Source organism: Balaenoptera musculus, chromosome 7, assembly GCF_009873245.2.
Source record: "Balaenoptera musculus isolate JJ_BM4_2016_0621 chromosome 7, mBalMus1.pri.v3, whole genome shotgun sequence".
Classification (NCBI taxonomy): domain Eukaryota; kingdom Metazoa; phylum Chordata; class Mammalia; order Artiodactyla; family Balaenopteridae; genus Balaenoptera; species Balaenoptera musculus.
Window position 1 is genome coordinate 70,853,546 of NC_045791.1, and position 24,399 is coordinate 70,877,944.

General features: G+C 37.9%; 1 protein-coding gene across 1 annotated transcript in view; it reads right to left on the reverse strand.

The window, feature by feature from the left end:
• TMEFF2 (transmembrane protein with EGF like and two follistatin like domains 2) overlaps positions 1-6,400 on the reverse strand; it is a 249,896-nt gene extending 243,496 nt beyond the window's left edge. The window contains exons 1-2 of the mRNA XM_036858121.1: positions 5,818-6,400; positions 3,317-3,426 (exon numbers count right to left, since the gene is read on the reverse strand). Of these exons, the coding sequence (XP_036714016.1) occupies positions 3,317-3,426; positions 5,818-5,989 (282 nt within the window). The 5' untranslated portion in view covers positions 5,990-6,400. The remainder of the gene's footprint in view (positions 1-3,316; positions 3,427-5,817) is intronic.
• Between the last annotated feature and the right edge of the window lie 17,999 nt (positions 6,401-24,399).

Genomic DNA, 24,399 nt, shown 5'->3' on the forward strand with positions numbered 1-24,399 from the left:
CAGTGCTATCTATGAATAGCTGCATATGTGTCTTCTTTTCTTCCCCCCTTCCTTCTTTAATCCATCCACTCATCCATTCATCCATCTGTCCGTCCATCCGGCCATCCATTCATCCATCCACTGTTTCTAAATTTTCAAACCACAACTGATTTACCAGAATGACAAGGACATCATTTGGTATACAGAGAGGAAGGTAGGATGCATGAGGTTGCAGTCCATTTCTGAAACTCATATCATCATCCAAGAATTAGTTGTACTACTTTTGACATCAAGAGTTGTCTACAATAAACTGGTACTTTTGTTGTTGTTATAATGTTTTTATTTGCATGTATAATGTCCTAGAAAAAATTAGATTGGTGTCAAAGGACCTAGGTTCTTGCTTTAGGATCACCACTTAATGGTAAGTTATTTATATTTATGGGTCTTAATTTCCTTATCTGTAAAAGGAGGAGAAAATAATTATCTCACTCAATTGTGAGAAATAAATGAGATAACGTGTTTGAAGGTAGAATATGTTTATCATAAATCATCTAAGAGAAGTGAAGATAAATATTTGTTCACCTTAGTGCTCCAATTGTAATCCAAACTGAAAAACATAGATTATACACTCATATACCCACTTCTCTTTGAAATTTATCTCTCAGCCAGAAAGACCACAGTTGGCACCCATTTTGAATAGAAGAATTTGGACTTGTATCTGAAAGCAGGAGAAACAGAGGAGATGACCTAAGCTAGTTTAGAACAGTATATAGAAAAATAGATTTTTCAGGACATCTGCCTTTTCATCAGACTGGGCAAAAAAAAATTCTCAAATTAATTTGAAAGTATTGGAAAGTACTGAGTCAAGATACTCTTAGCTTAAAATATCTATTATTCTTTGCACAACTTGTGATCTTGAACTTAATTCTGCCACTCTCTATTCCTGGTATGTACAGAGTCTAAATTTTCCACTAGGGAAATGTTTATTTTCTCCTGACAGACTGACAACTTTGCAACACACAAACTAATAGCAGCAGTAATCTAGTAGTAAATTTAAAATGCTACAGGCATTAGGAAAAGGAAATTTACGTTTTAGTTTCTTATTCAAACTCGCATTCACTCCCCCGGCCCCCCCGCAATCTATACCACTCAACGATTATTTAAATTAATGACAAATGTAACTGGCTGACCGAATGCATGAAAAACATAAATATCTTTGTGGATAAAAGTTATACCAAAACCCTCTGTGAAACCTGAAAACTGAACACAATTTCTTTAATAAGAAAATTATAAATTTTCTTTTAGTAGCATGCATCCATTTAGAATTTTGTGAACTCCTCTTTTTCTTTCTCTTGGCAAAATCTTGTTATAATTATGGCTTTCCATTTGAGGAACATTCTTCTTGGTTCATTTTATACTGTATATGAGTTCACTTCTTATGTCTACCCTTGGTTATGAAAATAATACATTTCTGGGAATTACAAACTGAAAAGGGAAAAATCCACAAAATCCTGTGGGCCTTTAACTAATGATTTATCCAACTATATTTTCCCCTTAGTTAACGTTTGTATGAAGTATGACTTGCAGAGTTCTTATGCTCCATCACTCTCAAGTAGTTCACTGAAAGAACATAATTACGTTGTTCAGTATGGCTAGAGACCTTAGAAATTGGTGTTGCATGAATATTAAATATGTATTCATGTTTCCAACACTATCGTATGGTCTAATGACTGTAACCTGGGCACAGCAATACTTACCCACCAGGTGGTGGTGCACTTTACAAATATCAGCTGTTTATTACTTTTCTTAGGAAGAAAAAAATAATGTCCAAGAAGTTTCTAGCTTATCTATAAGCCATTCAAAACCATATTGAAATGTGAATTCCCTTCTTTCTCTCACTGGGAGGTTGAACTTAACCTAAAATATTTAAATTTCATCAACAATTCTAAATATTACATACAGTTGGCCCTCCAAATCTGGGGGTTCCAAATCCACAGATTCAACCAACTTCAGATAGAAAATATTCGAGAAAAAAAAATTCCAGAGAATTCCAAAAGGCAAAACTTGAATTTGCCACTTACATAGCATTTACATTGTATTTACAATGTTTACATTGCATATACATTGTATTATAAGTAATCTAGAGATGACAAAGTGTACAGGAGGATGTGCATAGGTTATATATAAATTCTACATAAGTTTATATAAGGGACTTGAGCATCCTTGGATTTTGGTATTTGTGGTGGTCCTGAAACCAATCCCTGTGGATACTGAGAGACAATTGGACTATAACAAATTTTAGACCTGAATTTGAATTCTAATATTTTATTTGTTTTATAGCCTTTTTAATTTTTTTTAAAGTTTTGCTTACAATCTTGGAAAAGTTTTCCCTTATCCCCGGTATATACTTTCATTAATGGGAATATTTTCTAGTTGAACCGTTTGTTAGATTTGATGTGTATTTTACAAAGTAATTCAACAACACTCAAAGATGAACGTAAGATATCAGTACAGCATCTCTAATACTTGAATTAAAAAACATATTGAGAGAAAAAAAGGCTTATACTTCACATGGTAGAAAGCATTTGTTAGATGATGACTATAATAATGACATTGAGTTCTATCTTTAATAAATACTAATAACCTAGTTTTGATAATACCACAACTGCAATCGCTCTCTCTTTTAATTTTTATTTATTTTTTTAACATGAGACAAAGCACATCTTCCTCATGTTTATGAAATAACTTTTGTCTATTTGCACTCTTTTGGATTCCTGGGAGATTCAGTTGTAATTGAATGTGGTATCCATGAAAAGTTGACAAAAATTAATAAGTGCTGTGATTTCCAAACTAGCACAGTAGTTTTAAAGTCACATTGATAAGGAGTTCATTTAAAAACTTAACCAGATTGCCAGGATAATAAAACCCAAGACCATTAAAACAGAGAAATATGACCGAAAGAAGATAGCCCCAATCAAAAAAACAAAAGTATAAATCCACACTTCTAATCCAGCAATGATTTTGACTATTATCCCCAGTAGTTGACTTATAGCATGCATGTTAGAAGGGGCACAGAAACATAATTTTCCTTTGACACACCAAAAGAACAACCTGAAGCTTTCTACCTTCAGTGGCATTTATAACTGTGGCACATACATTTCTCCAAAAAGCTGTGCCTTTTTGACATCAGTTGGCTCTCTTGCCAGTACTTCTGTTTGGTGCCAGCTTTCCTCTTAGCTTGCATAGCTATAAATTGCCAAGTGATGGGCTATAAAAGAAGATCTCTGCTTTGTCGTCTCATTAATGAATCAGAAGATGCAAATACCAGACTTCTTACCTTGAACTGACAGACGCAAGTCACAGTGTCTCCAATTCTTAAACATTCCCCATCAAATTTACAGGTGTTGGTGTCACAGAGGAAGAGATCATTTTCTCTGTCATCATAACCTCAAATTTAAAGAGAACACGCCAGTCATTAAATGTTATAGACTTGAACAAAAAAAGAAGTATCTTGAAGCTTTAAAAGAACTTCCCTAAATGTTAATTCCAACAACCACAGCTGTACTGCAAGGTCATTCTTTACTGACAACCTAAAAAAATTCTAGTTAAGTGATTAATGTTAGTTTCTTCTTTTCACTATTCTTTTCTAGTCAATTGTCTTTTAATAAGCTTTTTTGATAATGCTCTTTTATTTTAGCTTGGGTTAATACTGGTAGTGGTGGATGAATATTTAACACTTGCTTCTTAGCTTCCTTATTATTTTCTCATTAAGTAGACTATAGTTTATGACCCCCAAACTTCACATTTTAGAAAAGAGCTGGTGATGGTCTCAGAATGCCTTTTACCATTTCTTCATCTTTAATCATTCTTTTGCTTTAAGGTCTGCAACAACCCCTTATTTGGAATTTTTCCAGACAAAGAGGAAACAAAGCCCCAATAATAAAGATAAACAGGCACAGTGTTTTCTCTGATGGTCTGTCTGGCTCAAATGAAGATTGATCACCTCCAAGTTAACAGGGATAAAGGGGGGGTGCCAGGTTCTTGACAATCTGCCTGGAAAACCAGTTTATTTTCTTTAGTTTCTGCAGATCCTTATAAGATATCTGGTAATAATGAATTTCTTGACTGTCAACCCCAATTTCATATTTAAGTTAGTTCCTAAAACAGTACCATAGTTAGGGATGAAGCAAACTAGTCATGTTGGGCTACAAAGCTATCAACATTCCAAACAATTGATTTTGCAGGTTACTTAATGTTCCTATGATAAAGCACCTAAAAAAGTGATTAGGTGCCTGCAAAGTGGAACTTAGTCTATCCAAAATAACATATATGCATGCATGAGCCACGAATAAGTTAAAGAAAACATGCTGAGTTTTATAAAAATGCCAAATTTAGAAATCGCCAAAAACAGAACAAGGGCAATATATTGACCCAAATCTAACAGGGTTGCAAATCCCAACTTGTCTTTAAAAAGCGCAAACTACAATGATGTATAATAATTTTCCTTGTGGAATTTACATCAGTAACTACCCAGGACGACATATTCTTTTATCCTATAAGTTACAGTTGGTCATTCCCTCTTCTCCAAAGTTACATACACTTCAGCTCACACACATCCCCGAAAGCCACTTTATTCAGAGCTAGATTCAACTTTGGTGGAATTTTATATACAGAAGATGAAAAATTACATACACACTTGCTAAAACTAGAACAGACCAGACCTTGGGGACAATACCCAGGCATGTTAATGCAGTTTAAAATGCCAGTGAAATCACACCACAATCCCGCCGGTAGACTATGGGCTATCATACTGAAATGCGAAGCTACTCGGACAGTGCAGCAACTCCCATCCTCGGGCGCTATTTAATTAGGAGGCTTCAGCACAGCAAAGCTTGCCGAGCTCTCGCGTTCAGATTTTGAAGGGACCCGAGCAAGCAAGAAGAGCGCCTGACGCACTCCAAGGAAGCCTGCCCAAAAATGGAGGAGTCAGCGCCCAGTGGGGTCAGTTCTGCCCTCCGCCCGCCTACGCGTGAGCCTGCCCGGCCTCGGTCATGCACAGCCCGGCCTGGTAGACGGGCGAATGGTTGTTGTCTCAACTTCCTTCGACCATCTAGGAGCTTGGGGAGGCAAGAGAGAGGCAATTCGGGGATGCAAAAACAACGTCTTTTGCAGCCAACTAGAGAAGGAGGATGTGTATGCCTGTTTGTGTGTGTGTGTGGAGAGAGACAGAGAGAGAGAGAGACGCAGAGACAGAGAGAGACAGAGACAGAGAGAGAGAGACAGAGAGAGAGTAACTGAATCTCTTGAAACACAAGCTCCTTTAGAATTTCTGTGACCTGGTCTTGAATGCCAGACAAGTGCACCCTCATGGCACTTTTGCCAGTAATCAGTGTTTCTCCTGCAGTCACCATTTGATTTATTGCTTTCTCGCTCGTTCTGTCTCATAAACTTATTTCTCTCTCTTTTTTGCTAGACTTTTTTCTTTAATGACAGAAAAGGTTCTGTTTTAACGTTTCCCCAAGGATTGGTGCTCTTTTCAGTGAATCCACAAAACCATCCCGCTTAATATTTCTTAAAATCTCCGCAGCTCCAGTTTAAGTGCAAGGATGCAAAGGTTCCTACACCTGCACTTTCTGTCCTCCCCAGGACCCCCGCCCCCTTCCTTAGCGGCCTGCAACAGTTCTCTGTGCTCCTCTGGGTGGAGGTCGGTGGTCTCAAGGGTTTGGAGCGGTTGGAGTCGAGGGGCTGGGGAGACGCACTTGGGGAGGTTGGTCTGTACTGGAAACGCGCGTTTCCTCTGAGGGGTTAAGGGGTCGGGGGCTGGGGTTCTGGACTTACCAGAGCAGTTCCAGCCGGTGGGCGTTTGGCAGTCACTTAAGGAGGTAGGGAAAGCTGCGAGCTTCACCGGGCGGGCTACGATAAGTAGCAGTACAGGCAGCAGCAGCAGCCAGCAAAAGCCCTCGCAAAGTGTCCAGCTGCTGCACTGCCGCGGGGACTCCCACAGCACCATGACTAGTTCGCGCAACTCTGCAGCAGCAAACGGCTTCGGAAGAACACAAGATCGCGGGGGTCAGGCAGCGAGCTACTGAGCATCCCGCGGACAGCGGCAGCAGAGGCGGCGGCGGTGGCAGTGGCACCTGACGGGGAAGCAGCAGCCAAACCCGCGCATGATCTCCAGAGTTTCAGCAACATCCAGTGACCCGGCTCAGCCCCGGGAGCGAGAGGGTCGTGCACCGAAAAGCCGCACCGGAGACGCCGTAAGCTGCTGCCATAAGCAGAGGGCTCTGGCGAGCCGGGGCAGCAGGAGGAGACCGGAGTCCAGAGGGCAGAGGAGAGGAGCCCAAGGGGGCTGGGTGGAGGGAGAGTCAAAGCGCCCAGCAGCCTAGCAGCCGCCTCTCGCGCTCTGCCGCCCGCATCCCTCTGGCGTTTGGGAAGCAGCAGGTCCTTAGCCCGCCCGGGATCACGTGGGAAGAGGCAGTCGGGCGTTGATTGGCGGAGCGGGATGCAGGTCCCGGAGGGAGGGGTCGGCGAGGAGGTGCTAGGAGGAGACGACGGCCGATGCCACAGATGGGCTGGCTCACCAGGCGCTGGCCCGAGTGGGGCTAGGCGGGGATGGCTCAAGTGAGAATCGCGGGCTTCAGAGCGGGCGACTCCCACACCTTTAAATACCACCTGCCCTTTCACTCTCCGCCGCAGGACGCCCCCTACCGCGCGCTGGGTCAGATCTCGCGCCCCTCTTCCGTGCGTGACCCCGGGCTGCGAGCGCCCGCCGCGGCTGGGTGGCGTCTCTCGGAGCTGGAGCTGGTGAGGGGGGAGGTGGCTGAGGAGCGGTCGCAGCAGGGAGGAGAGGGGAAAGAGGGCACGGAGGAGAGGGCGTCCTGCCGGCGCCCGGCGCGCTAGCGTGCGGGAGCGCGCCGCCTGGCTGTAACGGGATACAGGCCGGGGATATCGCCGAGGAGGGAGCAGCAGGAAGCAGGAGAGGGTGAGAGGCGGTGGTGTGAGTACAGCGCTGGCTGGCCTGGAGGAAGCAGCAGTTCTCACAGGAGCCTGCGAACCTAAGGCTGCTCAACGAGCGGGCTCAACCAGCCAGCCAGGCTCTCTCCGCTCTCTCTCTCTCCCCTCCCCTCCCTGGCCCCTCACAGCCCAGAATCAGCCCGAGGAGTGGAAGGTTTGAAGCCCTCTCCCCACCAAACACTCGTCTCCAGCCGGGAGCCTATTTGTGTGGCTGCCTGGGAGGTGCGGGCAAATGTGTTTCGAAGGACAGATTTGGTCGGGACAGGTGGTCAGAGAGTGGCCGGAAGGCTGCTCTGCATCAGCCACGGCGGGTTGCCGGGCGCATCCGCCGGGAAGCGGCGTCTGAGAGGAGCGGCTCTCTTTGGCGGCGCGGGTTGTGGCCCTGCGAGCTTTACGCGGGTCCCTGCCGGATCGCCAGAGACGTGGGCGAGGCAAGACGGTCTCGCTCGGGAAGTCTCTTGTTCTGCGCCTTTTCTTCTTTGGCCCCAGCCAGCGCCTGGCAAACGGCGTAATAGGACCGGCCTTCCGTCTGCTGCATTCTTCACGCAGTTAGACAACACTCTTCAGCCTAATGGTATTTTAGTCTCTAGTAACGAACGGGACCCAGAGCTTCCCGGGACACGGATGGAGAGGAGCGTCTTTCTCTCGTGACCCGGGTCGTTGTTGCACAGTGTTTTGGATGAGTTTTCTATGTGATTATTCAGTGTCTTCTATGCTGTGTGATTGTTTTGTGATTCAGGATTTTTTTTTTCCTTCTCTTCCCGTACCCTCCTTTCTCTATCCCCCCTCTCTCCCTTCCTCCCTCCCTCCCTCCCCCCTCCCTTCCTTCCTCTTTCTTCTTTCTGTTTTTCTTTCTTTCTCTCTCTCTTTCTTTCCTTTATTTCAAGAGCCCTCATCTCCTCCTTATTTTTCTTTTTAAATCTTGCCTTTCTCCCTCTCCTGTGTCCCTTGAAATTAGAAGAACATTGAGTGATAGCATCTCACAGGCAATTAGCGTCCATTCCCAATCACTTAACAGAGGCACCAATACCCTTTGAAAACAGAGACTATCTATCCTTTGCAGGCTCCACCAGAAAAACAAACTATACCCAAGCTATCTTTTTAAGTACTTTAACCTCCAACCTGCTCCCACTTCCTTGCTTTTTAACTTCTCCTTTGAGAGATGTGATCGTGCAGCACCTCAGTGCCTCAAAGAAATCTTTTATTTTTTCCTGTGTGAAACCCATCTCTTTATCTTATATCTCCGCCTCCGCCCGGAGAGTCCCCCCATCCCCCCGCCCACCTCCAAAGATTTCTGAATCTCTGTGTCTCTCGCTCCTGGCAATTAAGCAGCAGATCCCAGCATTCTAGTCGGTGGCATAGCGCTCCTCACCGACGAAGACTCCATTAAAACAGATCAATTTGACCAGACATTGGAGGCATCAGAAAATCGGCTTCTAGACAGTGCAGCTAAATTCTTTAAGGAAACGGAATGCCCATTAGATAGAGCTGACAGCCGATATGGCAAAAACAAGGAATCAGAGATGTCTTTTCGCTGCACTCTTTCAGCAGAGAGGGCAACATAAATACACGCCTAATCTAGATCAAGATTTAACAACTCCCCAGTTCAAAGTGAGGACATGTCATTTTCCATAGCAAGGCTGGTGTGGTAACTAATCAGGCTTATGAAAATAAGTCATGCTTGAAACTGAAGGCAAAGTCCTTAAGAGTGTTTATGCAGGAATTATGATAATGAAACAGGACCTGCTAGGGTATCAGTGCTTGGCTATAGCAGTAGAATTTTACGGAACCTCTTAGCTGAGTAAAACTGTTATTGAATTCTCTGCTAAGTAAAATTTTGGCATGCTTTCTAATAATATGTACTCTTCCTAAGACATTTTGCCCAAAGTAACTTAAAACTCCAAAGGAGTTAATTACGGGTTATGACTAGTTAACAAAAGCAGTTGCTTCCACAGAGGTTCTTTAAATTATTAAACAGTTTGAAGCAAAGCCTTTCCAATAGGAATGCTGTGATTTTGTTCAGCTTACTTTGTACTTAGTGTTACAGTGCCACCAAGAAACAAATTCTGAAACTGGCAAGCACCACCAAGTGGCAGAAGAACATCATTCACTGAACAGAGCATCGTATTATTGAATACGTAAATAAAAATATATACACTCTTTAGCCTCATCATTAGTACCAAGGAAGTAGACGGGCCTTAATTTTTATGGCAATGAAGATCGGATTAGTGATTGGATTCGTGCTTCAACTTTCCCCCCAACAGGATCAAATCCGTTTACTTATTAGAATTGAATTTAAAACTAGGTCTATGAATTGTACTTTGCATGGTGCATTATATGATTACTAGTGGTACAATCCAATCATATCATGCATCTGTAAAATTTTTTATTTTAAAATACTACACCATATTTGCTTTCAATATTCCTGAGCTAAATCAGTTTATTTGCAGCATACACACTCTAGAATTAGCTCTGAGGGGGTCAAATTGTCATATTTTTAGATAGAAATAGCACAGAAAAATTTTTTTAAAGTTTTTTCCCCCGCATGGAAAGGACATCATTAAGAAGTATGAGATTACTCAGAGCTTTAATGGGAGAGGGAGAGGTTACCCTAGAACAAGAATAATTTAAGATAAATAAACGAACCTGGGAAAATAAGACACACTGACAGTCAGAGCTCTGACTCCTTTCTGCTCTCTAATACTTTCTGATGCTTCAATAATGGTAAGAGATGTAGTATGCTTTTTAGGTATCAGACCTTGTGTCATGCAGTAAGGAATATATTGTTTTTATTTAATTCCCACAACACCCCAGCACCTACCATGAGACAAGGAATGCCATTATTCTTATTCTACAGAAAAGGCGTATGGCTTTTAAAGCATCAAGTAACTTGTCCCACTTAACAAACTAGCAGTGGCACAGCTAAAATTCAACACAGTTCTGTCTGGGATCAGAGCCTGAGACCTAAGTCACCATATTCTGCTGTATGGCTGCCTCTTAGTCTCGGAGAAAGGAAACAGTAACTGGGAACACACGTGCTCCGTCCATGCAGGCTCTTTGTCTGCCCTTTTTATGGAGCACCAGTAAGACCCACACTCATTAAATCTCAAACATGAGGAATGAGATCCAGTAGTTTCTATACTTGGAATTCATACTTGAAATTCATATGAATTACTTAAGCTTTTTAAAAGACAAATTCTAGGCCTCACTAGCATGGATTCTAATTCAGAAAGTCTGGGGTTCGACTGTGGAATCTATATTTTCGTATTCATTTTTGAAAACGAAGGTAATTCTTGCATCTATATGAGAAGTGAAAGGATATCTGGGTTCTTGCTCAGTTTTCATAGGACTTTTGGCACAGAAGTTTCTAAAACAGGTTCTAAAAGGCTTGTACTCTGTGCAGATGAACTGTTGTACACGTCTGACTCTCTATCTACCATTAAGAATTGAATTTCCATATGCATATGTTTACCAAATATGTATTAAGCTTCTATTATGTCTGATTTACTAACTCTGTGACTGTAGATGGTTTCCTCCTTTGTAAAATATGGGTAATAATAATACCTATCTCCTAGGGTTCTTTTAAAGATTAAGGGAGATATAAAGTATGATTTAATGGTAATGGCCTTGGGGAGAATGCCTGCATAAATGAATGAATGAATGAATACATAAATATGTGTGTGTAGTTATATATATGTATATATATATAAAGTAATTAAAGATATACAAGTCATATGTATATGATATCAAAATACACAATATATTGATACTGATAATGAAGTACTGTATCATTTTCATATCTAACCCAATACCTTAAAATTTTGTCCCTTAATTTGTAGCCTACCTCAGATAGATAGATATAATGTCCTAAATCATTATTCCCTCAGTTTTAAATAATTTAACATAAAATGCATATTGTATTATCAGTAAGTAATAAATGTATTGAACTGTGTTTAATTTTGTAGATCAAATGCTACTGACAGTGTTTCAGAGAAGTCATCTTCATTTCTGGTTGATTTTTTTAACTGAGAGTAATTAAATTTGCTATTTCTCCACCCTTTGCTACTATTAGTTAATGATGCATAAATAACGAGCAGTAATTTAAAGTAATAATTTTATGGAAGAAAGTTTTCTCTGTGCCTCATCGATTCCTGTGTCTTTAATTATTTTTGATAGTTTATGTTTAGATTTCAGCACTGGTGAAATAGTTTATTTCCTCTTAGGGCAGTGGGCCCCAATCATGAATGTACATTGTAATCACCTGGGGAATTAAAAATAACTGCTTTAGAGTCCCCACTCCAAGACTTAAAATCTCTGGAGGTGAGGCAGAGTCATTGGTATGTATTTTTAAAGTTTCCCTGGTGATTGTAATGCATAGCCTTTGTCGATAACCACTGCCAGTGGGAAAGTGAAATCAGTAGGCATTTCCTCATTATACAAATATCCAAGTTTCAGCAGGTTAAAGAGTGATTTTTTTCACTTAAAAATTTAAAAATAAGCATCTCACAAAAGCTACTCCTTGATTAAGATATTTAACAAAAGCAATATGCAGCAGTTAATGTTTGCCACTAGTTTGCCAATAGTTTTGGGGAACAAAACCCTATTATTTAAAAAGAGCTAGCTTTGCAAAGCAGTAGACACCTCAGTATAATTTGGTGTCTTTTTATTTACAAACTCGAAAGTTTTCAATTGCTATTTAATTTAATCATAGCCTTATCTTAGAGTTTAGTTTAATACTGTTCTTCAAATCATTATGAAACATTTTTTTCTTTTCTGCAGTCAGAAGCAGGAGCTTGAATCAGTTTGGGATGAAACTGCTTTTTATGTCTGTCTTTGGCTACCTGTGGCTTTTATTGAACTAGATTAGAAGTGGACTACACCTGGCTTTGTGAAAAGAATTAGTAACAGGAGTTCTTCCAATTTGTGTAATTAGTATCATTTCTCCCTCTATTATCTGTGACACTGAATTGTTTTTTGTTTGGGTTTTTTTTTCCCTCAAATTACTTGTCTGTGGCAGAGCAGGTCACTCAAGAACTGATGTTCTCAACCATATTGCTGCTCCTTCTAAGCAAGTGTTTCTCCCCTGCCTCGCCCCCCAATAGAGGAAAAAAAGAGGGACAAGGCTTCTGTAATAAAATAAATTTGGGAAATGCTGCAAGTAAACACCACTCAGCACTTGTAGCTTCACAACGCACATTTGCATATTAAAGGCTCTGAGGAGCCCTGCAGTAAAATCAGACTAAAACACATCAAATAAAACTAAGCACGTGTTTAACTTTATTGAATTCAAATTTTCCAATATTATTTGATCATGGAATCCCTTTTAGCAAGAAAACACTGCAATAAACTACGGCAATGGATTTCTATGTCTTACACCATTAGTAACAATAGTTTAGAGGAATGAGGCTTTTTTAAAAATGGTGTCAGTGTGTTAGATGAGAATGATAATCATTTCCTCTGACTTCTCTTTTCACAGAAACAGTAGTAAAGTTGGCTCACAGTAGGGTAAATATTCCTCAACCGTATGGTCCCATATGACTTTCCCTGTCATCATAAACATGTGAGAAGATAATTAAAATGTCAGCCCTACCACCTTACAACCTTTAAGATTTTTCCTTAATTTTGTCTTATGTAAACTCAAAATTAAATACTCTAATATCCTTAGCAGTGATTGTAACATAGGATCTGATACAGATTGTGTCTGATAACACTACTTTCTGAAAAACTGTATCTTACATTGTTGAACATGCTAAAAATGTTTAAATAGAAATTTTCACAAGATTTTAAAGAGAATTTAATTGACTTCTTTACACCTCTATACTTATCTCTTTGCTTTGCAGCAAAAATCTGGACACTTAGCCACTCACTGGCTATTATTAGAGCTTATGATATAATGGCAAGGCAAGGCCGCACAACAGGGGCCAGGCATCTGTATACACCTGGGCTGGAGTCTTTGCCCTGACACTTACAAGCTGAGTGTCCATGGGCAAGTTACTTGGTTTTTCTGTGCCTCTGTTTTCTGTGTTGGCCAGAGTTCTTTTCATCACTTGAGTAACGAAGAATCTTAGCCTGTTGTAAGAGGGAGAATATGTGGTGGAGCTCTAACGGAGGAAAGAGGCAGGCTACAGGAAGGATTGAAATCTGTAAGTAGAAAGTCATCCAGAAAGTTAAGGCAGATGGTCATTTTATCTTTCTGTGGCGGCGTCTTCATTTTATTTTTCCTTTTTTTCTTACTTTAGCTATTTCCATTCTTCTTTCTCCCCATAGACCAGTTTTCTCTGCAATCCTAACATCCCCACCTCAGATGTGAGTGTTTATAAATTGTATTTTACTGCATTAGATGTCTACTGTATGTTATATATGTATTATTATGAAATTGTATATATTTTAAATTTTAGTACATCTAATAATGGAGAAGAGATGTCTCCATGGAAACTTATTTAATAACTATAAAACTAGCTTAGTTTTTAGTTTATGTAAATTCTCCAATTTACTTTTTAGAAGTCCTGATTTTCGTATGTAAGATTTGCTTTTCATATTAAAATAATTAGTCAAATAATGTTGAATTTCAAAGATCTTTAATTGCAGCTCAGGGACATAATTCTTTGTCCATGTGTACCCCAAGGATGTACCAAAATGCTTTATACATAGTTGACATTCAATGGATGATGCTAAATTAAATTAAAATGCTAAAGCTAAGCACATTAATCGTCACACTCCAGGAAGAGTACACCAGGAAAGTTAGTGAAATCACTTTGTAATAACCTGGAAGTTCAGTGTAGACCTTTTTTTGTTAGGCAACACTTTTGTTTGTTTGTTTGTTTGCCGTGCGGCTTGTGGGATGTGGGATCTTAGGTCCCTGACCAGAGATTGAATCCGGGCCCTCAGCAGTGAGAGCGTGGAGTCCTAACCACTGGACCGCCAGGGAATTCCCAGCAGCACATATTTTGGATTAAAAAAGCAAGAACTGCGAAGGTGATGTTTGAACACACCAGGGAGCACCTCAGCAATGGTTAGTGTTGTTGAATTCCTACTTCTGCCTAGGTGTTCCCTCAGGAGTGGTCATTAGTCTCAGTGCCTCATGTGGGCAGAGCTTTATTCATGGTCTCAGCCTGTAATTGTGCCTTTATTTTTCTCTACCTTTGTATTTCCCATTGCTTCAAGTCAGGAGATCAGCCACCCAATTCATCAGATCATAAGCAAAATAAAAATTGTCTTGATGTGAAATTTGAGATTTTCAAGTGACATGAGCAAAGAGAGAGGAAGGTAAGCAGCAGGTGATATTTGGAGGCCTCTCTCACACACGCTACGTGTGTGTGTGTGTATAAGCATATACATATATGTAAATAATATACATGTGTAAATACGTTTGTGTGCATGTATACGTCTACATGTGATAAACAATTCAAACCATAAAGAACAGATTATACAGAGTCATCCTGCCTTTCTAGCTTCCAGGTCTTCTTATTCCACAGAGGTAATTGCTGCTGCTAGACTTTTAGAACCCTTCTAGAATTGTCCAGGCATATTTTCTCTCTCTCTCTCTCACATTAAATACATAGACTCATTTAAAAATGTGCTGAGTAAAATGATCTTCCATTCTATATATATATATGTGTGTGTTTATATATATGTGTACATATGTGTATATATATGTATATATGAGAGAAATCAAAATACAAATGTATACATATAAATATATACAGGCATACACACATATAAATATATATAGGCATACCTTGGAGATACTGTGGCCTCAGTTCCAGAACATCACAATAAAGAGAATATCACAATAAAGAGAATATCACAATAAAGAGAATATCACAATAAAGCGAGTAACACATTTTTTTGGTTTCTCAGTGCATATAAAAGTTATGTTTACACGATGCTGTAGTCTTTTAAGTGTGCAATACATTATGTCGAAAAAAGTAATGTGCTTAATTAAAAATATTTTATTGCTAAAAAATGCTAACCATCATCTGAGCCTTTGACGAGTCAATTTTTGCAATAGTAACATCAAAGATCACTACTCACAGAGCACCAGAACAAATATAATAATAATGAAAAGTTATGAACAAATATAATAATAATGAAAAGTTATATTGTGAGAATTACCAAAATGTGACACAGAGACATGAAGTGAGCAAATGCTATTGGAAAAATGGCACCTATGGACTTGCCACAAACTTTCAATTTGTAAAAAAATGCAATGGCTATGAAGTGCAATAAACTGAAGAGCAAAAAAATGAGGTATGCTTGTTTAAATACATTTTTGTATATTTATATGTGTGTGCATGTGTGTATCCTTTTGATTTCAAATGGATTCTTACCATATACATTGTTCTATTTCTTGCTTTATTCACTTAACACAAGGAGAGCTACTTCATTTGGCTGGGTAGAATTCTATGTTGAATATCTCATAATTTATTCAGTCCATTATTTATGGACATTTATTTTATTTTATTTGCTAATTAAAATTAATGCAGCAGTGGTGTATGATCTGCTGTCTTTTCAACAAGGATATCTACCCCATTCCCCCAGTAAAGAATCTAAAGGCCACAATGACAGCATAACTATGCTTTTAGGGGGAAATAATGAGGTAGCTAGCAAACAAAGCCTTACATTTTTGTTCTTAACTACTCTTAATAAGGAATGCATTTAACCTAAGTACAATATTGGAAATATTAGAAAAATCTTTCAAATTTAATTCTGATATTCTTGCACACAAACGTTGTAGTTAGAACATAATTTCTTACAAGCTGATTTTCTCCAATTGATGGCATAGTACATAATGATCCCACTAAAATCTAATGCAATATTAGTTGTCGTATTATAAAATTCAATGTAATGTGGGTTGGTCTTGAACTCTTTCCAAGGGAGCTTAATTATATCATGCAAAGATAGTTGCATCAGTTAGAAATAGTGTTTAACATGACACATCAGTGTAGACAGAGTGAATTAGCTCTTTCCTCTCATAAAGCCAAATCTTCCTTTTTCTGAATTTTAGAAACTTTAAAAATGGTGCTTTTCCACATACACAGGCATTTGGATATGGATTAGCAATCACACAAGCAGCTTTAGGGTAATGGCCAGGACTCTGAACTCTGCTTGGAATCTGATTTAAGTTCTGGCTCTGATTCTTGAAGCCGTGTGAGCCTCATCTCACTGGTCCTCTTCGTATCATCCTCATATATGTAACTGTTCAGTTACATATGTGAGGATTAAATGAGATCTGTTATCTGCAAGGCGCTCTGCAATTGGACAGGTATTATTTGCTATTGATACTTGCTGAAGTGTGTACAAGGCAAAGGACATTTATGTGATTTGTTCTTTGCTGCTGAAGTCTGAGTCAGAAACCGTGAAAATTACTGGTGACGTCTCAGCCTTCAACAATCTGTATTGAGAAATTGTTCCTAATGGAAGAGCAGGATAGATATAAGTTTATTATTAAATCACTGTATATATGATATTTCATATTTTTTACATGTGGGCTAATGAATTCCAGAAGACTAGTAAACTTTAGAAAATACGGCCTATATACTTTATTTTTATTTATTTTTAATTTTTTTTTGATGTGGACCATTTTTAAAGTGTTTATTGAATTTGTTACAATATTGTTTGTTTTAGGTTTTGGTTTTTTTGGCCCCGAGGCATGTAGGAATTTAGCTCCCCGATCGAACCTGCGCCCCCTGCATTGGAAGGCGAAGTCTTAACCACTGGACAGCCAGGGAAGTCCCAGGGCCTATATACTTTAAACATAATTAAATCACTTTGTCTGAAGTAGAAATTAATGGATTTTCTTCATAACTCATCATTTTTTTGAAATTTTGATCTGTGATTTTCCCTTAAGCAAATGAAACAATAATTCAGACATTTTAAACATCTTTTTAAAGAGTTTTGTAATTGACTTATATGTCTTTAAGATATTTGTGATACATGATGCCTTGTGTGAGTGAGGAGAGAAACACAATGTTGTTGGTGAGTGTGGAAAAAAACCAATGTTAATTTTATGACCAAATAATTCTTTTAGTAGGTGAACTTTTTAATTATGTATTCGTGTTAATGTTAATCATATTTGCACAGCACTTGCTTCTTACGAAGCTGTTCAAATAATTCTCATCATTCTTACAACATAGGTATTTTTATTGCCATTTTAGGGGTCTGGAAATTAATATTAAAAGATTTATCCTATGTTTTCTAACTTAAGATTCAATGTTCTTTAAGAATGAACTTACTTTTTGAGTTGTCAGGATAACTACCAAGAATGGAAAGAAAGCTTTTCTAGCCAGACTACATGGATTGTAAATATCAGTTTTTTAAACTGTTATTATAAGGTAAGTGATTGCTTCCTTGTTATGCACATTCTCTCACTTGCAACATTGTACTGGAAATGGATACTAATCACTTGCATTTGGCTTGTGCTTTAATGCAGTAGAATAGCACATTTCTTAACTGTATATCATTTAGAATGGTCTAGCATTTAAAAGAAAGCTCTGTTCAGAGGCTTTGCACACAGGACTGGGAGGATATTGTGGTGAAACAATATCAACAGTAACTCCATTAATAAATAAAAAAGATATCAACAATAGCTTATACCTGTATCTAATGGGTCCTAATGCATCTTACATGACATATGTGAAGATAAATTTACAGCTTAATAGGCTTACAGCCCATAACAATAACCTATTTCACTAACACGTTCTACTTCTCTAATAAAATATTGTCTTGCCAGTGTCATTTGACTGAAAGGTAAGAAGATAGATGATGCTGCTCTTATTGACATAGCAACAAAATGCCCTCATTTGGTGAACAATATGTATTTGTATTACATATAACATATTAAGAGCATTGCCATTTTGTACAAAATTACATTTCATGAAAATGTATGTTTAAGAAACATTAATTTATCTGTCTGGAGCCATAGGTCATTTCAGTTCAATTTTTAAATGTTATTTATTTTTCCTCCACTTTATTTCAGAGAAGATTTAAGACAAATTTAAGTGAGCTGATTTGTCATTTTGGTATGAAATTGTGCACACAAGGTGGCAATCAATCAGTTCAATCTTTAAAATTCTGACTTCTACAGACATGCTGAAAATTATTTCAGTCATAGATTCCTGTTCTTAAAATTACTTATCACAAGTTTTAAACACATGAAAGTTTAAATAATGTTAATTCAAACATTAAATAAATCTTAAGTTTATTGTTTTCCCCACTTTAACATTATGATGACAGCCTTGTGTAAAGAGTCTTCTGAAATCTCATTAATTTCATTACCTATTTCACTGTGGAGTTCTAGGCTCTTTTCTATACATCATTTGTACTTATATTTTAGAGGATCACATGACTGAGAAGTGGTTAAAAGATAAGGTTCTTCCAGAAAAATATACATAAGCTTATACCACAATATTTTGCATGTCGTTTCAGGAGATTAAAAGACCTCTCCAAAACCCACATATGACCCTTAGAATAAACACTATTTTATATGAGTTTTATTATTTATGGGGAAAATAACACCACCAAATTATATAAGCCATCTTCATGAAAAAGAAGCAATTTGTTATGGAAACATGATAGTTTCTTTCCAGATGACTTGGTTCACTTTCTATTTCTATCATATAGATCTCTCGAGCCCTTTCAAGCATTTCAACTGAGGACGTTGGTTGCATATGATCAATGAACTAATTAGCATTATAAATAGTTTTATTATTAAATTGCATAAGGTTTTCGACTGGGGAATATTGGAAGTGAAATAAAATATGAAGAACTAGGAAACTATGTTGAATGCATCTCATATCTTATTACCAAAGAACATATTTGTATAATATTCCTGTGATCATTTTAATATTTGTTTTTATATCAATCTAAAGTTAGACAAGAGAAAATATATTTCAAATATATGTACATCGGTATAGCTTACAAAGCATGTATATCAATATCAATGTCCCATTTCTTTCATGATCAATACTGTCTTTAGAAGTAAAACTTCAAACTAAAAACAAAAAAACAATGTCATCAAAAGAATTTTGTAGACCATTTTAAAAATTATGGTGACTTTGAGAATATTTCTGTATCTTTGAATAAATTGTATCTCAGCATGTAGAATTAGATGGTATTACTAACAAGCATGCAGGCGGTAGAAAAGTCCACTCCAGTTGTTGCTTGCTACAATTTTTTCTTGATTCACATTACTTGTTACAAGCACATCCAGTGAATTTATGATAAGATAAAATAAGTAAAGCAAAGAAACACCTCTTATAACAAGAGGGAGATGAGAATACAAATTTGATCTTTCTATCAGTCTTGTATTTAATTTTCTCAACTTTCAGCCTCACTTCTCTTCTACATACTCTCATGCTGCAACTTTTTTTTATTACTATCTGAGGTTTTTTTTTTTTCTGGGTTAAGTTAGGGTTTAATTAGGAAGCACTATTAGAACAATAAAATAGCAGAAATACTTAAATCTCTTATCAATGATTTTTTTTTTTTTTGTAAAAATAGGAAAGACTATGTTGCTGCAGGATTAACCACAATTTACGAATAGTTTTTATTTTCAGTTGTTGGGTTGCAACCTCTGCAGTTTCCTGGGTGAAATCTGAAACTGGCCTCTATACATGGAGGGCAAGGAGAGTCTGAAAAAAGGCAGACAGACCACTCCAGACTGGTAGGTGGTGGGTTTAATAAGCCAGGGAATTTATAAACGAGGCTTGTCTTGGGAGATAGCAAGACAAGTAGATCTCCACAATGACTCTCACACATCACCGAATCTTAAAAGTTTATATAGAGGTCTTAAAGGGGTTTGGTCACATATACCATCCAAATGGTCTCAACAACGCCTTACTCTCTCAAAGCTGCATCCTTGAAACCCATTCCCAATGTGGAAAGGGTGGGGAGAATGTACATTCCAAGGCCAGGAGAGAGAGTGAGATGCCTCAGTTGCCCTGGTCCAGCTCTTGGGTCAACCGGAAGTCACGTCCTTTGGATGACCTCCTCCAACATCAGTATATTGATTTATTGTTAGTAATTTAGGGGCATTCATCTACCTTTCTCATCACCTGGGCGTCATACACACAATCACACAGCTACATACTGAAAAGTATGTAGATGAGTGTGCAAAAATGTCGTCAGATTGTATATTCATTTCTTCTACCATTTTGAATGTCTACTATGAGTCAGATCCAAGTTACCTCTGAGGACATAGCAGGGAACAAGATTGACAATCTTAAGGGGTTTAATAGGGACATGGGTTTAGTGGGAAAGATAAACATTAAATAAGTAATTACACAAATAAGTCACTCTGAAAGTTTCCATGGAGGAGCAGTGCATGGTCCTACTGCACTTGAGTATATAGAGTGTATAATAAACCAATGTGATCTAGGGACTTGGGAAATTGGTCATTTTTTCTTCACTCACTCATTTAAATATTGGGGTTTCTCAGGGTTTCTGTCTCCCTCCCATACTTTTCTCATCTTCCACTTAGGTAGAGTTGAGGGTGAATCGTTATGAGAAATTGAGAAGGTGTCCCTATTTAGGAAGGGGAAAATCATGACATACAAGTGTTTATAGAGGACTGAGTGAACAATTTGTCATAGGTTTTGGAGATGCTGAGTAAGATGAGGGTTAAAAATGTGCCACTTGACTTTTCAACGTGATGTTCATTGGTGACTTACCAAGGACAGTATTAATGGGATGGAATCCAGAGAGATGGTGGGCTGGGAAGTGGTATGAAGAGATTGACTCAGTTCATCTGACTGACAATGCAAGGTCTATGAGGGCAGGAATTCTGCATCCCCAGCAACTATAACAATGTCTAGCGTATTTTGCAGTCATAAATAATTGTCAAACAAATGAATGATAGGAGTTCTGGAGGGTAAGAAGAAGTCAAATCTTATAGATTATGTGGGGAGTAGTAAATCATGTTAAAGGCTTTTGGTTTGCTGCTTCCTAAGTATAATGCTTTCAAGGATTTAACTCAGAGCCTAGCCAGATTGTATTTATGTTTTAAATTGATCACTGTGGCTTTTGGGTGTGAAACAGATTTTCAAGGGAGCAGGCAGGCCAGTCATAAGGCTTCTTCAGTTTTCCTGATTGGGAAGAAAAAAATCTGGAGTAATTGAGCAAGCAGTCAAGCCCAAATGACCAGAGAATGGGTGAACAGAATGTGGACTGTTTGAATCATTTTGGGGTAATGACCAGATCAATGACATTATCATGCAAGTAATAAATGATGAAAAGTGAAGTCTCTACTCTTTAAATTACTGACATTTGCAGGTAGCATAGTTCCTGTTGCTTTTATCCTTTAACAAATACGATCACTCTGTGACTGAGGAATGGGGCTGTCACAGTATAACTCTCAACTTGTAAGGACTATTTCAAACCTGTCCTAGAACCTGAAATTATTTGTTATTTTTACAAAGCAGTCATTCCATACTAATTTATTTAGCTCCTACCATATTCAAGGCACTAAGTATTGGGGATAGAAAGGTAAACTATATAGACATGGTCTTTGCCCTCATGGTTTAGAAGGAAATGCAAAGATGAAATTAAAATCAAGTTTGAGGAGTAGTGTGAAAGGGTAAGAACCAGAAAATGTTTGCAGACAGCATAAAACATGGACCTTAACCCTAGTGTAGGGGGTCTGGAAACCCCAACTGGAGAAAAAATTTAAGCTGAGATGTTGTTATGCAAGGTCAAATGGAAATAGGGAAGGGTGACATTTTTGGTAAAGAAAAGATGAAATATTAGGTCCAGGATTTATACAGTTTGGCTCACTAACAGGGATTCAATAACTAGAAAAATATGAGCCATGATGTTGTTTGGTAGACAAGGGTTAAATGGAGTATAGTTTGATAATTCATGCCAACAATTTTGGATGTTACTCCCAGAATAATGGAGAAAAGAAGAGGCTTCAAGCAAGGCAGTGATGCCACTCACAATTTGGAATTGTAAGCCAGATGTCATATCAGAATTTCTTACTTTTGAAGATTTTGTCTGGCTTGGCCTGAATTCCAATTCCTCCATCTGTGGTGGATTTCAAGGCCTTCCCCACAGTTTCTGCAAATTTCAAAAGCTTACTGTCTTTTGCTTCTCTCTGATTCTGTGCTCCAGGCTGCTTAGGGATTGTATCTGCATTTCTATCCATTGCCACAAGGATCTACAATTCAACTGCTTCATCTATTCTATAAGCAATCTATACATGAAGTATTTCATGATTCTAGTGGACTTTACCAGGGCTTAACTGGGAAGAAACTCATCTCAAAATAATGCTCTGTCTCATTTTCTCATCTTTTTTTCTTTCAAGATGTCTCAAGCAATGTTTTCCTCTGTCTTAATTAGAACTCATAATTATAATTCTTAGGATCTTACCTTCTGTAATCAAACACCTATCAATATATTTTCCAAACCGTACAGTTCTCTACCTAAGATGAATTTTGGTGACAGCTGTTTACATAGACCATATTTTTCATCCTGCAATAGAATAAACATTCTGCTGTGTAGAAAAATTATAGCTTGTTAGAAAAGACGGTAAAAGGAAAGATTCACAAAGATAGTTTAATCTAATTCTCTAAGAGATGAAGACTAAGCTCAAAGAGGTCAAGTTACTTGTCGTATTGTTAATGGCAGAGTCTGAACAAATATTCAGGCTGTTCTCCTAATCTAGCATTCTTTCTCTTGGGATGCTGGCCCTTCTTATTATGACTTTTGTCTCTCAGGAGGACACATCTAAGTTCATAAATCTTCTCCGTGGATATACTTTTGCCCCTAATTCCAAACTGCCTATGTGCCTTAGCCAAAATGTTTTGGCCATCCAAGGGAATGATAAAGGGCAGCTTTTATTGCACTAACTTTGTTGCAGAACCATTCCTGCTCCTTCACACACCAATGTTCTGCCATCATATGTTTATTTCCCACAATACGATCTATTTCAACGTACCAATGTGTAGTTTTGAGATTGCAACCTGGTGCAGACATGATGAAATTTAGATTCAAGGTTAAAAACCTAAGTGTAAGAACCCTGAGCTAGTGGTACAAAGGAAGTGAAATAATGTATGAGGAGATGTTCTGAGAAATCATCCATAAGAAGGAAAATTTTAATGGGGTGAGAGTGAATGCACAGGGAACAGTTATGAGGCAAAGGCACCATCTTACGGTACTGCTTTTCAAGATTTTATTTCTTGACAAAGTTTTCTGTACAACACGTAAATATTTCAAATATAGAAATAAAATAAACTGTTATGTCTGGGAAATATAAAAATTATAAAGTACTGATAAATAGTTACAAGTGGGTCACAGAATCAAAGTGATAATAGCAGTGTTGCCTTCTTTCTTAAACAAAGAGAACAATGAAAAGATTGCTTATTTATTGAAGCGTAGATCAGCACATATGTAAAACCTAAAGCACATATGTAAAGCCTAAATCAATATTAGGCTTTGCCTAAATTCTGAGGTTTAGTCTTTGACCCTTCATCCTGTACTTTCTTGTTTCTATATGATTCTGTGCTTCAGGCTATTATTTTGCTTCACTTTCAATTAAAATTATTCCCATTAAAAGAACAATTCTTAAATCTATATATATGACTTCATTCTTATCTTTTTCAAATAAAAATTTGCATTTTTAACAACTTTTTGGAAAATTTGAGGTGGATATACAATTATCAATCTCAACATGTTTAAAACCCTCCCTGTCATTCCTCCAATTTTCTTCTAAATGTTTTTCTAACTCCACTCTCGTCACTCCATCTTATGGGCTATCGTCCTATTAGCCTTCCATAAAAGCAACTTTATCATTATTCTTCAACCATCAGGAAGGGAGTGTACCATCTGAGCTCAGAAGTTGAAAAGACATTGTAATAAAGAATTCTCCAGGGTCTTTATTGAAAAACTCCATCTGATACCCATTAACCTGAAAATAGAGCATGGTTATTTTTTCATCTTACCTAGTGAGATTGTGATTGCAAAAGCTGTCTCTAAATTCTAAAGAAAGACTGAAACATGATGTGTTTTTATCATTAAGCTTATTGAACCCACATAGAATGCCACCAAGGTGAAGCAGCAAAATTGCAAATATTCCACGTCAAACAATTGTTATAGGTAATATCTTTGGCAATAGGTAAATTTAGTTTCTTTTATTTGTTTTGCTTCTTGAGCTATTAATTTTTGCTCTTTTACAAACAATCCTATGTTCTATTTTAAGGATCACAATGCATAACATAAGTACATAACTTTTTCCCTGCTTACGTTTATTACATATTAAATTGCCTTAGAGCAAAATGTAAATATTTTAAGAGTAACAAATTTATTGTTTTCCCCCAATCAGAAGACTTCCATAGTAGCTGTCTTCAAATGTTAGTTTTCAATTTCTCATTGATCCCTTAGAGTTGAAGACACTTACCTAAACAAAACTGT